A 16,978-nucleotide genomic window follows, 5' to 3' on the forward strand; every position below is an offset into this window, starting at 1 on the left:
GAAGGCGAGGGCGTGGCCTCGCTTAGCCCTTTCCGTAAGAAACCCTTTCGACCGCGCCCTCCCGTTTTATTGGGTCGGATCGAGCTCCTCCCTCCCTCCCCCCCCCGCCGCCGCCGCCGCCGCCGGCGGAATCAGCCCCCCTTCTAAGTCACGTGACCGAAGCTTCGCCCGGAACTGATGTTGGGAAACGCTACGGCCGCTTATAGGAGCCGCTGGTCCGGTTTAGACTCGCGGGGGGGGGGGGGGTCTTCAAACTCGGCCCTTTTATGACTCGTGGACTTCAACTCCCAGAATTCCTCAGCCAGGCAAGCTGGCTGAGGAATTCTGGGAGTTGAAGTCCACGAGTCATAAAAGGGCCGAGTTTTTTTTTTTTTTATTGAAAAGTTTTACAGTACATTTTATCTTTAACAATCCCCCCCTCCCTCCACCCACCCCTACCTAACCCTCCCTATCCCTCCCCCCAATTCCCCCCTCCCCCCCCCCCCGACTTCCCAGAGCTAAGTACAAGGTATAAAAACAAAGAACAATCATAAACATCCATATGCTCACAACAATAAACTATTAATTCTATCGCACTCTAGCTCATATGAAATGACTACAAGCAATACTAATATTACATATAAAAAGAAAAGAAAAGAAAAGAAAACTTATTCAAATGCTAAATGAAACTTTTTAGTCCCATATTTGTTCTGGATATAATCAATCCACTTTTTCCACTCCATAATATAACGTTCTTGCGAATGATCTTTCAAGTAAGCCGAAATCTTTGCCATAAAAGGGCCGAGTTTGAAGACCCCCTGGTTTAGAGGCTCTTCTCTCGTCGATCCGGCGAATCGGTCGGTGAGGAAGGGACGTCGTAGAGAACGCTCCGCAGTCGCAAACTTGCAAATGTTAATACGGTGCCGTACTGATCTTTGGGACCGGCTTGGTACATGCTATCTTCTGCCATTACACATTGAGATCAAAAGCAGTTGTTTTTTTAAAAAAAACAACCTTCGACATGCACGAAAATTGTTTTTTTTGGGGGTGGGGAATTTGGGACTCGCACCCCATCCTGCATGATATAGATATGACTTGGAAGATAAATTGTCAGCCACAATTAAGCATGATCTCTCTGCAGACGTTGGGGCGTCTTTGGTCCTTTGGCGTTTAATAAATGGGATTTTAATTCCCTGTCTTCAGTTACTTTAAAAAAATCGGTATTGTGCACAAAATGAAAACAGTATATGAGAGAAACATTGAACTTTCATCAGCCTCGAGTGCCTTTTGCTTTCAGAGTTGATTACAAATATAAGTATGATTTGTAAGTGCGATATTTAAAGGCCTTTTCTAGATATGGCGTCTAACCTCTGCTAAACAAAACATTGTTTATGCATTGCTAAATTGATACATCCCTTCACTCCCTCTCCCATTTTAACAAGAACAACTGTAAAACTGTCGTGCTTGAACAGGTTTTAGCAGGCTGGATTGGTGGTTTTACTGCCTGCCCTTTGCCTAAGAAGGATTGTTGCTCTACAAATGGGATATTTTCCCCTTCCCCTTTTGCATAAAAAACCCCATACAAGATGAACCTGTAGTCTGAAATGATAGGGATTTGGGATGTTTCTGGAGCACTTTTGTCTCGTGTTTGTACCTTGTAATATGTTTGTAGTGCCTTTCCTAAAATCTTACAAGGGCAGTGGTGTTGCAGAATCAAGAGACTCAGACCTCGGAATCAAAAGAAGTTTGGTTTATTTTGCGCAAAAGGTTCAGAGCAAAAAGCAAAGGCAATGTCTGAACACCTTTGTCATGGAAAAGCAAGTACATATATAGTCTCCAAAAGTAGCAAAACACGGAAATGTAACTTATGAGCTCTGATTGGTTACATGAATTACAGGCCCCCTTCTAGCTCATTTCTAGCCCCTCTTTGCATTGCTAAATTGTTTTGCAACGTTGTCTCTTTGCTAGCATCTAGGTTTCCTGTACCATGTATGTGGTTAGCTACAAGTGAGACATATGTGGTTAGCTGCAACTGAACTGTGTGCTAGCTTATTAGATGTGACCCACAGGTGAACTTGTGGTTTGACATTTTCCATTTCCTTGTTCTTCTTCTAACTAATACACACATTTTTCTTCATGCCTCACTTTTGTGTCCTACCTCACATTTATGACATGCAGCATTTTGATGTATTCTTTGTATATTTCTTTATAGCCTGCCTCAGTGGTGGGATTCAAATATGTGAACAACTGGTTTTCTGTCTGGATGCCGCAACTGGAAGTCCGTTCTGGCTACCAGTCTGCTGAAGTGGTGTGAACCGGCTAAATCTCACCAGTGGACGAGGGGAGCAGTGAGTTCGGGCACTGTTATATAATGTGAATCTGTGAAGCCCAATCAATTCTTAACCTGTAGATTGAACTATATCGGTGATTATCCTCCAAAGGGCAGTAATTTGATAGTATCTCACTCCTGAAACATCACTGGATGAGAATGATAACACAGTCATCCAGGTTATGGTTGTCCCAAAGATGTTGTTCAAAAGACAAGTGGGCTTTCTTGGGGTTTTTTCACTTGAAAACATTTCGCTCCTCTTCCAAGATGCTTCTTCAGTAAAAAAAAAAAAAAACAACCAACAAGAAAGTCCAGTTTCCTTTTGAACAACACCTTCGAGACTGACCCATAATATTTCTACTGACTCATCATTATCACAAGTTAAAATCACATAAAATAAGGCCAAGAGCCCCTTTAAAAGTTGTCATCAAGCTGTAATGTTGATGGGAATGTATTAAATATATAGGAAGTAATAATAGTATATTTTTAATTGTACTTAATTTTAATATAAATTCTAATAATAATTTTGTTTTACCTCTACCACTCAAAACTCAAATCCAGCACTCACTACAAAAAGTGGCCGATCACCAATGCTTAAGAATTGTTACGATGAAATTCTTTATCAGTCTAATCAGAAGTCCGTTTGGTTTAGGTTTAGATTTGAATGTCAGATATACCTCATAATTCATTGTGATTCTCATCAAGATGAATAAGAAAACATGTAATTTGATAATATTAACATTGGATAATCTTTTTAGTGCTTCCTGCATAACAAAACAATGTTATTGCATTGGCTATGAAGTGCCTGCCAATGTTAAAATAGCAAATAACTATCTTTAGGTTTGGTTAAACACATCTAATTCTCTTTCAGCAACTCAAGTGTGTAGAAAACCCTCTTTTTAGAATCTCAGATCAGTCTTTCACAATTTTCTTATTTACTCAGTATATTCCTTAGCTATCTTGATCTCTGTCTTACAGACTTTATAACTCAAGTTCAGATTATCAAGTATTTTGTCATAAAATCTTCAGTAGATATCCTTAAAAATCTAACGTGATTTAGCAACAAACTCAGTAGTTTATTTCCCTTGAGTCAACAAACTCAAAACCTTTATCCATTTTGAAGATATAGGCTTCTCTTTTTGTATTCATCTCTATCTTATACAATGTTGTATGATAGCTTGCTAGGCACACAACTTATTGAGGTGGAGAAAGATTGTAGTTCTGATCATCTTTGAAATATTTTAGTTTGCTTTGGTGGCATGTGCTTTTCCTTTTTTTGTATTTTTGACCACCCAGACTCACATTATTGGAGTTGGGCATCCATATAAAGGTTCTAAATAAATAACTTCCAAGTTGTGCTTGGCTAGCAGTAATGTGGAGATCCAAAGTGTATTTGACACTAGGGCTCTCCCAGGTGATAAAAGGGATCCTTTGTTAGTAGGATGAAAGTTTGGCTAGTAAATGATAACACATATTTTCATGTGAGGGCAAAACTGCCTTATATCCTTCTAAAAGTATAATATCACCCAGAGACCCACATTTACTTACTTAATAATTATGATGTTCTGAATCCAGTTTGTTCTGGGCTAAAAAAAACACACAACACCACAGGCTGCACCAACCAATGTAGTATAGTGGTTATTTCTCCAGGCTCCAGACATCAGGAGTTCTAGTCCTACCTTAGGCACAAAGCTAGCTAATGCTTTGGACCAGTCATTCTCTCATGGAGGGAAGGAGGAAATGGCAAACCACTTTCAAAATTTTACCAAGAAAAGTGCAGGGACTTATTAGGGCAGTCACCAAAAGTCAATACTGACTTGAAGGCACCCGTCCACCTACACACCCAGCACACACATACACACTGCTCACAAAGGTAAAGCTGTCAGACATGGACAATGAAACTAGTTGATCACTACAGGTAGATAGCAGAAAAAAGCTGTGGAGAACTCTCTGCTGCCATCTACAGTATAGGTTCCATGATATTTTGTAGCCCAAGTGGGGAATCAAGAGTACGATTATATGCATACAGATAGTCCTTGCTTAAAAAGGTAAGGGTTCCCCCGCATATGCGTGCTAGTCGTTTCCGACTCTAGGGGCCGGTGCTCATCTCCGTTTCAAAGCCGAAGAGCCAGCGCTTGTCCGAGGACGTCTCCGTGGTCATGTGGCCGGCATGACTAGACGCCAAAGGCGCACGGAATGCTGTTACCTTCCCACTGTAGTGGTCCCTATTTGTCTACTTGCATTTTTACGTGCTTTCGAACTGATAGGTTAGCAGAAGCTGGGACGAGTAACAAGCGCTCACTCTGTTACGTGGCACTCGGGATTCGACCCGCCAAACTGCCAACCTTCTGATCAACAAGCTCAGCATCCTAACCCACTGAGCCACCGCGTCCCTTCATCCTTACCATCCTTACCACAGGGCAATTAATTTGGCTGCTGGTAGTTAACTTGAGCACAATTGTGGTTAATTTTCATTCATTTTCTGAGTCTTTCCAAACGGGCACAGCTATCAGTCCTTGCTTAGTGGCCCTAATTGCAGTTCCATCATTAATTACACCAGTCATTAAGCAAAACATCACATGATTGTCCCACACATGGCTTCTCCATTTTGGCTTTCTTTTTGTAAAATAAAGGATGACGTGGTGTAATACGTCATGTGCTGTTGTTCATCTGAGGCTGTATTTATCTACTTTGAAGAACTGCTGAGGACCAGATGATTTTTACTCTGTCCTGATGCATAAAACCATAGAATTCAAATAGGGTGTCCTTTCATTTTCACATGACCGTATTTTGCTTTGGAAAGGAAAAGAACAATAAGTGCTTTTATTCTTTTGTTAAAAATTAAAAAATAATTTTTATTTGTCAACTTTTTTTAGCTGCCACACGTCATGCGATCAGAAAAGAGCTACACTCTACAATAAAACTAAACATCTACAGTGTACAGTAATCATGGCTGAAAAATATTACAGTTATTAATTCTACATTGTAGCACTGGCCTCTCATTGGATGTCTCCGTTAGTTCCAGTTCCCGTAGAACCTCCGAGCCCTCGATCACCTGTCTAAAGTAATAATTGAAAAAGAAACCCAAGTAAATCCTTGGAGTTTATGTCAGTTGCATTTTTTTTCCAATTGGTATTAAGCCATTGTTTAGAGTACTCTCTGTTTATTATTTATTTATTTATTTGATATCTAAATAAATAAATAAACCTTTATTGTCAAAGTACAACATGTGTACATTGAGATTAGCTGAGCCTCCCCCCCCCGTGCTCTCTCCCCCCAACACAGTGACAACAAACCCTCCATCCCGCCACACTATGTGAGCCAACTACACCACACACCGGCCTCCCAAGTCAATTCTGCATAAAATTCACAAAAGTTATTTCTCGTTCAAAAGCCTAACAGCCCATGGATAAAAGGTGTTTTTCAGCCTGTTGGTGTGGCTGGCTATATTCCTATATCTCCTACCGAATGGTAGGAGAGTAAAGAGATACCGTCCAGGGTGTGAGTCATCCCTGAGAATCTTCCTCACTCTTCCAAGGCAACGAGCCCTGGCGATGTCATCCAGTGGTGTCAGGGAACAGCCCACAATGTCTTGTGCTGTGCTCACTACCCTCTGCAATACTTTCCTATCCGCGGCTGTCAGACCAGCATACCAAACCACAATACCATACGAGAGGACGCTCTCTATGGTAGACTGGTAAAAGAGGGTCATTAGCTGTTGTTCTACCCTGTTCTTCCGCAAGATCCTAAGAAAGTGAAGCCTCTGTTGGGCCTTTCTAGCCACCTGGGTTGTGTTAACTTTCCAGGTCAGATCTTCACAGAGGTAGACTCCCAGAAATTTAAAGGAGGATGGCTATCCATCTTAAAATAGAACTTTGGGTTGTTCTTAGCAGGAATAAAACTATAAATCATATAATCAGGATCTACCCCAGTGCCTGAGAAAACAGCCAGGTCTTGAAGCCCTTCCAGGAGGCTAAAAAAAATGGTTGCCTGCTGGATTGTTGGGAGGGTGGTGCTCTCTACAAGATAGGATAATGCACTTCAGTGAATCTTCCCACTAATATTTATTTATTTATTTATTTATTTATTTATTTATTTATTTATTTTAATTCAATTTATATCCCGCCCTTCTCCGAAGACTCAGGGCGGCTTTACAAACTTAGCAGTAGCCTTCATTCTATGTATATGCCTGCTTATTAGGGCTTTCACACATACCCCAAGCGGCATTATTACAAAGTCAGCTTATTGCCCCCAACAATATGGCTTCGAGTTCCATCATAGAAGAAAGGGAGGAGAGAAACATCAAAATAGAAAATATTGTTCCCATGTTTCGGTTACAACGTTTATACTTGGGATACCCAGAGTGACTTCTTACACATACCCAAAAGCCACATATTTGGTATTCAGATATGGGGCAGGCTGTAATGTGATGTAGAACTGGGATCCGTTGGTGTGACGTCCTTTGTTGACCATTCCAAGAACTCCTCTCTTATCATGGGGAACTGCAAAACTTTCGTCTAAAATAGTATAGTAAGCAATATATAGATGTGCATGTGTGGATATACTTACATATAATTATACAAATATCAAGGCTGATTGAACCGTCTTTATCCCCAGTGAATTAATTTGCCTCTGTGGGCTATTGCACCAATTAAGAAGTCTTGGTTAGTCAATCCAAAAGGTCATTTTCTAAATCTTTCCAGCTCTTGCAAAACAGGCGGGGAGGGAGGCTGTTGCTTCCCTTTTAATCACCTTCTTTCCCTGGTCCATGATACAGTCAGCACCATACTACATAGTCCCACTTGTTTCTGCCTATTGTTTTATTTATTTATTTATTTATTGGATTTATATACCGCCCTTTCCCGAAGGACTCAGGGCAGTTTTACTCCCCCATTGGAGTTGGAGTGCATGTAAAGATAACTTGTTTTTGCAGATCATCTCTGGGATTTCTTGATTATGGACAGCAGAAGGAGCAGTTTACCTCTCAGGTGACATGGATTGAATCATCTGATTTATGGGGAGTTGGTTTGGCCCTAAACAGACGTGCTGGGGCTGAACCCAGTTTCTCTTTATTCTCTCCCTGTCTCCTTGCAAAAAAGGCTATAGTGTAAGCACAGTTCTCTATGGCCCGCTAATTTACTTTTTCCAGTGTTATATTGGCTTGTCTACTTGCTTTAGTTCATTGTAATATCTATCATGCAACCAGAAACAATATTGATCATTCCCAGTTTTAGACAGAAAGCTGAGGAATACCTATTAGGTACAATTCACAAATCCACCTCAAAATGGAGCTGCCCACTATTCCATACCATGACAATGAGTTGCTCTGCAGTTCCTAGGAATAGTCTATTGGTCTCCATGCTTATCAGTCTCTTTTACAGCTTCACTTCTCCTGCTGATGATGGCCCAAAATCAAACACTTTGTGAACAATCGAGAATTTAGAATGTATGACTTCTACACTGTTTTTGGATCGCTTCAGCTCCAGTCTGACCCTTTTTATGAGGAAGTGAAAGTGGAAAGTGGTACTTGTCATACAAATGGTTGGCATTTACACTACACTGATTAAAGTAAGAGCTTCAATGTCTCCTTCACATTATTTTTACACTATTTCTTTCAATTCTGTTTCTCTTTGAAGATTATTTTTTACATTTGTGATATAATCATTGCCTATAATATTTCTGAAGCCTGCTATTTATGTAAGAAAATACTTCTACCTTCAAAGACGGGTCCATATATTGATTCACCTCCATTTCCTCTTCCACCATTTATATCTATGTACATTATGAAAAAAAAGATACATTATCTTTTTGTATCAGATAACAGCATAGAATTTTAAATGACATATATCATTTTATGATTTATAATTTTTATCTCTAAGCAAAAGAAGGAAAATTGTTAGAAAAAGACAAAGGAGAAAGCAAAACCACAAAATTATATATAAATGAATATTTTACAGAATATCTATGGGTGATTATAATGGTTCTTTTTTAAACTAAAACTGTTCTCTAGAACTTTTCATACATATTTATGCTTGAGAAGCCCTTATATATTTCATGACATTGTGAAGAGTGCTATATTAGTTTAATGATTATTATTATTAATAGATCTTGGAAACTAATAATATTACAGTTGTTGCTGAAATACGGTACATCTCTCAACATCCAGGATTAGTCATGTTTGCTTTGGTTCCTGGGAAACATAATTCAGCAGCAGTCAGAGGACCACAGGTTCCCATATTTTGTTATAACAGAAAGCGTAATACTTCTTTATGTCAAATACAAAATGACTATTCTAGGTTTAGGCTTGGTTCCATCTGAATTAAAGGCTTCCATCCAAATTTATATAAATTTTAAATTTTGTGTAAAAATTCCTCCATGTTATATTTTTCCTCCATGCTTTTTTATTTACAGACATATGATCAGTGGTGGGATTCAGCCGGTTTGCACCAGGTCGGCAGAACCGGTAGCTAATTTTTTGTTGCCCAGGCCCAGAATGGACTTCCGGAAGCGGCATCCATACAGAGAACCGGTTGTTCACAAATTTGAATCCCACCACTGCCTATGATTATCTAAAAGTATCATTCTTATCTAAAGGTTTGGTTTTATTCTGGTGATGGGGAGGAAGAACAGTCTCACATGCTGGGGAGTATACCAATCATGAGCCATCCTTCACTCTATGAGCAGATTTCAGTACATACCTCCTCCTTGTATCCAGCCATTTTTTACAATTCGATGAAAAATTGAATCCTTGTAAGTGAGTGCCAATCCAGACTCAGAGTCTCCTTTCTCTCCTGTACATAAACACTTGAAATTATGGCATGTTTTGGGGCAGATATCAGAATAGAGCTGGACAATAGAAGAAGAATATGGAACATTTCAGAAGCTCAGTTCCTGAGGTCAGTGGGAAAAGAAACGTTACATTAATTTATGAGATGAAGGAATCACAATTAATTTCTGTATACGGTATTCCAGGGATTTTATCAATCTAAAGATTATGTCATCTTTTAAAAATAGGCATTTTATTCTCACGAAAAAAGACAATGCATTTTAAAATGGGAACAAAGAATCATGACTCATAGATTGAGGTCCTGAGCATGAGGTCCTACTGCTTTATTATTTTATGGTGACTTGGAAATTACTGTTCTGTCTCAATCCAACTGCTCACTATCATTTCACCCATCTCAGCTGATCAATAAAGCAACAAAACTAACAGCCCTTGCCAATGTTGTTGCCTCTCTTTTGGAACATCTGTCCCTGCCAAGGGGTTCTCCTGGCAATGTTTCAGCTATGTTTCAGGAGGCAATTAAACTCCTTTTCTGCTAAAGAGCTTTTAGTTTAGGTTTTAAGAGAGGGAATGGACAGATTTATTTTCCATGGTGTTATATGATAACATACTGATTTTAATGTTTGCATGTTGTATAATAGCATATCACTTGGGATATTCACAAGGACACCATGCAGAAATAGACACACACACAGAGAGAGAGAGAGAGAGAGAGAGAGAGAGAGAGAGAGAGAGAGAGAGAGAGAGAGAGAGAGAGAGGAGAACAGCTTGATTGGAAAACTCTTGGTACAATGTTAAAACATGTTTAGAGAGAAGCAAAAAACGTTTGAGGAGAGTTGGCAGCAAGGGTCTATTGGATTGCAGCTTTAATAAATCCTTTAAGTTTTAAACATTTAATTCATCAAACAAGCAGAAGCTTGCATTTGAAAAAAATCTAAATCAAAATATATTTGATTTTGTGTTCTGAGGAGGCATTGCATCAACTTTAAAAGTCATTCCTTTCTCCTTGTTACACATATGCCTATGCATACATATATATATATATATACAAGGGACTTTACCTTCTAAGGTGACACTTTCCATATGAATTTTTAAGTACTTATATAAAAATTGACTTCATAAAATTTACGTTACTTTACAGCCATTAATGGTCGTACGAAAATATTTTAAAATAAAACTGACTGATCAAACCACTATTCGAAAAAGGTGAACCCTTATATTTAGACTCAAGAGAGCCTAAAACAAAAGAGTCCAAACTATTGCATTGTCACTCAAATAATTCTGAGGAGCAGTCATTCTCCAACTTCCATCCATGTTCCAATGCGTAGTTAATCTCACATCAGGAATTGGACCTTAACTGTTTTAAGTAACATTTTAAACATAAGTGTATTTGCTTCCATGTACATGATAAAAAACAAGGATTGGTTGTCTTTTCCTCTTGGGCAACTTACCTCAAAGAGCAATTTTCCAATCGAAACATTCTGAATTGATATTTCCATGAAAACAAACATATGCTGCCAAGATAAAGAAAACAAACCCTATGGTTAAAGTAAACCCAAGTGAGTGAATCACTGGATACAGATTGCTCCCTTCTGACTCTGAGTCACGCTTCAGAAGGTAAAGGGTCAAATTCCAGTAAGTAGTAAATTTAATCAGCATTTCCCTGAAGCTATGGCTTGTCAATATTTTACTGTTAGGAGACTTGATCAGTAATCATCAACTAGTCTTTCAAAGAACTCAGACATCATGTGGATGAATCTGGAAGTGTTCCAGGGTACGTGTTAATAGCAGAGGCTCAGGGTCTTAAATCAAATGTGAACTGAGAATATACAGAACGGTCCAATGTATCTATGAAATTTAAGCAAGGAGTAGACATTTACATTGGGCAGGCAAACTCTGTTTTAAGGGTTGAATTAATTCCTGATCGTCCCCATGTTTTCCACTTCTTCACTGTTACTGAACCTCTGCTGGGAAGGGTGTGTCAAAGCTTCATAAGGGTTTTATGAAGGTCTACATGGAACTCAGTGAAGTAAATGGATAGCTTTGGATAGTGAGGTAGGTGACGTATAAATTTCGTAATAAATAAATAAACATAAAAATGAATGGAATGAAAGTCACCACATAAACCAGGATATTGAAAGCACATCTGTGAAGGGACAACTTAGTCTGCACTTGCCACAGTTGAAACTATCTGAAGGCAAAAGTAGTGGTATTTTTTTAAAGTATGTATTAATGGAAATTAGGGAAATATGGGTGTGTGTTTTTTTTAAAAAACACACCTCTCCTCCTTTTTGAATGATTAGAATGAAATTATTTCCAGCTTCGTTATACCACTTCTATTTTAGCAGGCATCAAGCCTGAGATCAAAACATTTTTACAAGACAATCTGTGATCTTTCACAGTGAGTGATCTCCTGTGTTCCGCAATGCATTCTTGACATGGTAGCAGCACAGGTTTTTTGTGAGCTTTCTGACTGAGCTTTTAGTTTTTTTTTTAGTTTTTATTTAATTTGTATACCGCCCTTCTCCCTAGGGACTCAGGGCGGTTCACAGGGCATATATAAATAGCAATACAATACAATACAAAAGTTAAAAAAGATTAAATCAATGCCCAGTTAAAAACAATAATACAATTCTAAAACAACAATTTAAAACCCAAATCCCCCGTCAGGCCAGACCAGCTAATTCAAATAAATGGGTCTTCAGGCCACGACGGAAAGTTCGGAGGTCTGATGCCATCCGGAGCTCCACCGGCAGTTGGTTCCATAATTTATTTATTTATTTATTTATTTATTTAATTTATATACCGCCCTTCTCTCAAGAGACTCAGGGCGGTTAACAGGGCAATACGTAAAAGACAGATACAAAAGTTAAAATTATTAAAACATGATTAAACAATGCCCATAGTACAAATTTAAAATTAAAGTCATAATAACAAACCCACCCCATCCCATCAGGCCAGGCCCGCTTCCTTAAAGAGATAATGCCGGAGCGCCCACAGAGAAGGCTCTCCCCCTGGGGGCCGCCAGTCGGCATTCCCTGACTGGAGGCACCCTGAGGAGGCCCTCTCTGTGGGAACGCACAGGGCGGAGGGGAGTTGACGCCGGCAGCAGGTGGTCATTTGGTCCCCAAAATGGACTGAGAATGTAGTCCATTCAACAAGCCTCTTATTGTAAAAGGGCCAAGCATTTATTTTCCATCCCAGAGCTGAGCTGCACCAAAACTACCATAGCATGTACACATTGTCAGTTTTTGCATCAGACTCAGCAGAAACTCACAGCATTCCAGACATTTCACCTTACTAAGCACTTGGCTTGAGTTGGCAGAAAACTCTCAGATGTGACATGGCTATATTAGAAGCTTTATGGCAGTTAAGAGTGAAGCCCTAAACTAAATTGTTTGTTAACTCATAGCCATGCAAAGAATTCACAGCCTTCAGATACAGCTATGCTACAACTTGTAGGCTTTTTCTTCCTGCTCTTCTGAACTCATGATATTGACCAGACTTATGATGGCCTTGAGAGACAGCTGAAAGATGTTCATGGGAAGGTTGATATTTGCCTTGGAATTGCTGGTTCCTGCCAAGCTCAGCCCTTACAAGCATTCAGACCATGCTCTGGACATCGGCTGCCTGCTTTTAATCACTTACTCTCTCACCGACAATCCCCACTTTTTTCAGCTGGCATGTTGCATATTTTCTAAAAAATATAATGGAAAACTAAGTAACAAGTAAGTGATATTGCCTCAAGCAGGACTTTTCAAATTCCTTAGCCAGGCACACTGGCTGAGGAATTCAGGGAGTTGAAGTCCACAAGTCATAAAAGGGCCAAGTTTGAAAACCCACGGCCTTGAGTCATGCAGCCAGTGATGGCCCTGGAGTTACAAGCTGGCTTATCATGGCTCCAGCATCACTGACAATGATATGTAGTACGACCTCCCACATAGAAGAGTTCAATATTTCAATTTAAAAAGGATGCTGCTATGTCCTTGCTTGGTTTGGAAATGTCAGTAGCAATCTATTTTAGTCTATTTGTGAGGATTGTTCGGACTTTCCTGGAGGGTGGGATTTTGGACAGTAATAAATCTGTCAGAAACTGTTATTGGTGTTTACCTATAAAGCATGATACAAAGAAGAGGATTTAAATCTATGATTTTAAGGTTAGTGTTTAGCAAGGTTTATGTGACTTAAATACCACAGAAATGATGGCTACAGCCACCCCAAAAAATGGGAGAAAATTTACGTGTTGGTCATTCTTAATTTTCTAAAGCCTTTTCTGAGCCAACTTTATAAAATTAAACAAATGAATTACATCAGATTTTATGTAAACTCCAAATATCGTATACTCATCAGTGAGACTTCTAAAAACCCAAATATCACCTTTTTGGCTTTTAAGTATTTTGTGAGGAAATCTGATGTAATTGCTTCATAAAGTGCTGTGGGCTTAAAGTCTTTATAATCCCAGACATCATAAGCCCACTTCAGCAGCATTTTTTCATCTCCAAGAAGCTGGTCATCAACAAAACACATCACATTGGATGGATATTCCCATGTTTCACCCCTCAGTTCCTGTGATCAGAAAACAAAATAGCAGTGTTAAAGATTAAAACACATATTATAGAAGATCACTAAACATTTTACATTGGTGATAAAATTAAGAATAGATCTGAAAAGGTAATGATGAGTTTTTGCTAAAAGACTCAAGTTTGGAAGCATTACATAAGTTGATCAGGATTTCCTATTTATTACTGATTTCTAACCCGTCTTTCTGCTTCTTCAATTGTAGATTCACTGGTTGTATTGCATCATATTATTAGGCCCATTGTGGCTCATTTTATTGTGGAATTCCAGCTTACAACTAAGCACAGAATAAGGCCTTTGTCAATCATGGTTTATTCAACAAACCATAATTTAGTACAATATGCTATACAGTCAGACCTCAAACAAACCACTTCTCCTTAATTTAGACTAATTTGTCCTGAAAGTCACACAATCAGAAATTAGCCACCTACGTTTAAGTCTACCAGGTTGCACAAATTAACCAGTATAATTATTTTGCAGTTCAGTGTGCTGTGCAAACTTGGAAAATTGGAATAATAAAACTATTTAGTTAACTATAGATAAGCATACTGTATAAATATAACCAGAAATTAAAATATACCTTCTTTTTTTCTTGTAGATATTCATCCCATGCAAACTGCAATAAAGGAAGTACTTTAGGCTCAGCTATCTTGGTAGGGAAATTTCTCCTAAGGGTCTAAATATGCAAGACAAAAGTTTTAAACAGTGAGCCATGCTTAATATTTTATAATGGTGCTCCTAAAGGATTCATAACCATTATAACCAGTGGTGGGATTCAAATATGTGAACAACTGGTTCTCTATGTGGATGCTGCTTCCGGAAGTCCGTTCTGGGCATGGGCAACAAAAAATTAGCTACCAGTTCTGCCAAAGTGGTACGAACTGGCTGAATCCCACCACTGATTATAACCATATAGCAGATCATATAGGTTACTTAACTAACAATGTTTTTGGATGACTTATAAGAGAGAAATTTATACAATTCTACTTCCTGGCATATCTCATGCAAGAGTTTTATCATGATAATGGTAAGATGTCAATTTTGTCCGCATTTATTATACAAGAATAAAATGGCTAAAACAGCTTAATCAATGGAGAGGTAGCAGTGAGATTTGCAAGTCAAGAAATTTATCTTTATCCATCAAATATCAGTTCAACCGAATGGTCCTAGCATTCCTTAATTAGCTTCCACCCCTCCCTACAATATATTTCATTGTACCTCATAATCTCATAATCTAGGAGGTATGTGCAATGGACTGACAGATTGTGATGTAGCATCAGAACTACATATCCAAATGAAGGTCAATATCCTTTTACAAAAAAAATCTACTCTTGAGAGATATTGATAAATGTCAAATTTTATTTACTCCCCTTTGGATTAGCCATTTTGTTTAGAGTAGCTCTTCCCCTCCCTACTTCCTTTTCTTTGTAGCCCTCCCAACTCTTTAAAGCAGATGAGAGGCTACAGGATGGATGCCTCCTCCACATTCATGAACAAGGGATTACTTCATTGGGCTTAATTGGTTAACACCCTTTTAGTCTACCCATCTGATTAATTCATAGTTGATCATAATAATGTGTGAGTTGACATGAAGTAGCCTTGGAGAAAGAAGCAGCCTTCATGTAGATAGCTGCTTGATCTCAGTAGATATTCTTAGTAGAGTACTTTTTTTGCAGACATAATTCCCTCCTAGAGTGACATTCTCCATATGGCTACATCTGCAGAGATTTTCAGCAACTGAAATAAACATTTGAAAAAACTCAAACGGGGGGGGGCAGTTTTTTCTCCAGCGTGAAGGAAATGACAGTTTTATTTCTACCTAACAGAAAGAAATTTATTTATTTTATTTTATGAGTTCATTAGCTGCTACAGAAGGCAAGAGGAACATAGGAATAGACAATTTGCCATGGGAATTATTTTTTTAAGGTTACAGAAGCCTACCTTATAACTGCATACTGAGAGCATAGAACACAGAATCGTAGGGCTGGAAGGGACCTCAGAGATCTTCTAGTCCAACCTCCTGTTCAAGGCAGGAGACCTTACTTATACCATCCCGGTCAAAGAGGTTGTCCAGTCTATTTTGGAACATCTCTAGTGATGGAGCACCCACAACTCTGGGAGTCAAGCTATTCCATTGATTCCTGACAGTGAGGACAATTAACCAGTGGAACAGCTTGCCTCCAGAAATTGTGGGCGCTCCATCACTGGAGATTTTTAAGAAGAGGCTAGACAGTCATTTGTCTGAGATGGTATAGGTTCTCCTGCTTGAGCAGGGAGCTGGACTAGAAGACCTCCAAGGTCCCTTCCAGCTCTATTCTATTCATTAATTGTTCTCACTGTCAGAAAATTTCTCCTTACTTCTAAGTTGGATCCCTCTTTAACAAGCTTCCACTCATTACTTCTTATAACAGGTTTAAATCTTGAGCCCAACCGACAATTCTGTTCTGGAAGAATCTACCGTTCATTGAGCCTTTGCAATACCATGTTTGCAGTTTGAAGAGCTGAGGGGCAGCATTATCAACATAAAGAGCAACAAGGAAAAGAGAAGCAGTTCACAAAGAAGTGAGCAGTGAATCTGCAACAAGGACCTGGGTCCTGGGAATTACCTCCACTGCGTGCACCGCCATGTGAAAGGAAGGCTCTGTGAGCAGGCCCACCACCTCCACTTCTTGGAGCTTTATGGACTGAATACATGGGTTCTTCGGCCACATTGCCCACAAAGTTTTCTCTCTTCTCTTTGCTTTTCAGCTGCCCTACTTCCTCTCAGGCAACAGCAGGAGAAAAATCAACAAGTTCCCTCACCATAGCAACTCCAATCAGATGCTACCGTTCTCTCCAGCTGGGAGTTCTGCCAGCCAGTGATTGATTCTCAGCAGACTTTCCCTTTGTTGAATGCAACAGGAAACCCAACCGGTCAATTTGGAGGTACGTTTAAATCTGATTACTAGCTGATATAATCAACCCAGAATGTTGATTTTTTCCAATGAAATATTGTAATGAGGCAGTGGTGTGTTTGCTCACTGAACATGCTGAGCTGTGATACCCACTGAGAAGAAACCAGGATACTTCTTATACTTTTCTTGGGTATAGATTCATGTTTTTGAGGCAATTATTTAGATAGTACATATTGATTAGCGGTGCCCTGTAGAATTAATTTTCACAGATGATAATGACATCTGATTAAAATCTCGATAATAACATAAAGTGCTTTTTGGCTTGGTGGTGGGCTTTGCCACCAATTTCTTTGTTCTCCATTTAGTACAGTTAAACAGATTGATTCTTGCCATATTTAAGCTCCACTGATAGAA

At 39.0% G+C, this 16,978-nt stretch overlaps 1 protein-coding gene across 1 annotated transcript; it reads right to left on the bottom strand.

Annotated features, from left to right (window-relative positions):
• Window positions 1-5,142: 5,142 nt before the first annotated feature.
• Window positions 5,143-16,431, bottom strand: PPIL6 (peptidylprolyl isomerase like 6). The gene is made up of 8 exons (XM_083349638.1): window positions 16,277-16,431; window positions 14,251-14,346; window positions 13,470-13,658; window positions 10,544-10,606; window positions 9,007-9,154; window positions 8,024-8,080; window positions 6,690-6,825; window positions 5,143-5,367 (listed from the first exon to the last, which is right to left on the bottom strand). The coding sequence occupies exons 1-8, from the start codon at window positions 16,379-16,381 to the stop codon at window positions 5,256-5,258; spliced, it is 906 nt and encodes a 301-aa protein (XP_083205764.1). The 5' UTR covers window positions 16,382-16,431; the 3' UTR covers window positions 5,143-5,255.
• Between the last annotated feature and the right edge of the window lie 547 nt (window positions 16,432-16,978).

Source organism: Vipera ursinii, assembly GCF_947247035.1.
Source record: "Vipera ursinii genome assembly, chromosome: 1".
Classification (NCBI taxonomy): Eukaryota; Metazoa; Chordata; class Lepidosauria; order Squamata; family Viperidae; genus Vipera; species Vipera ursinii.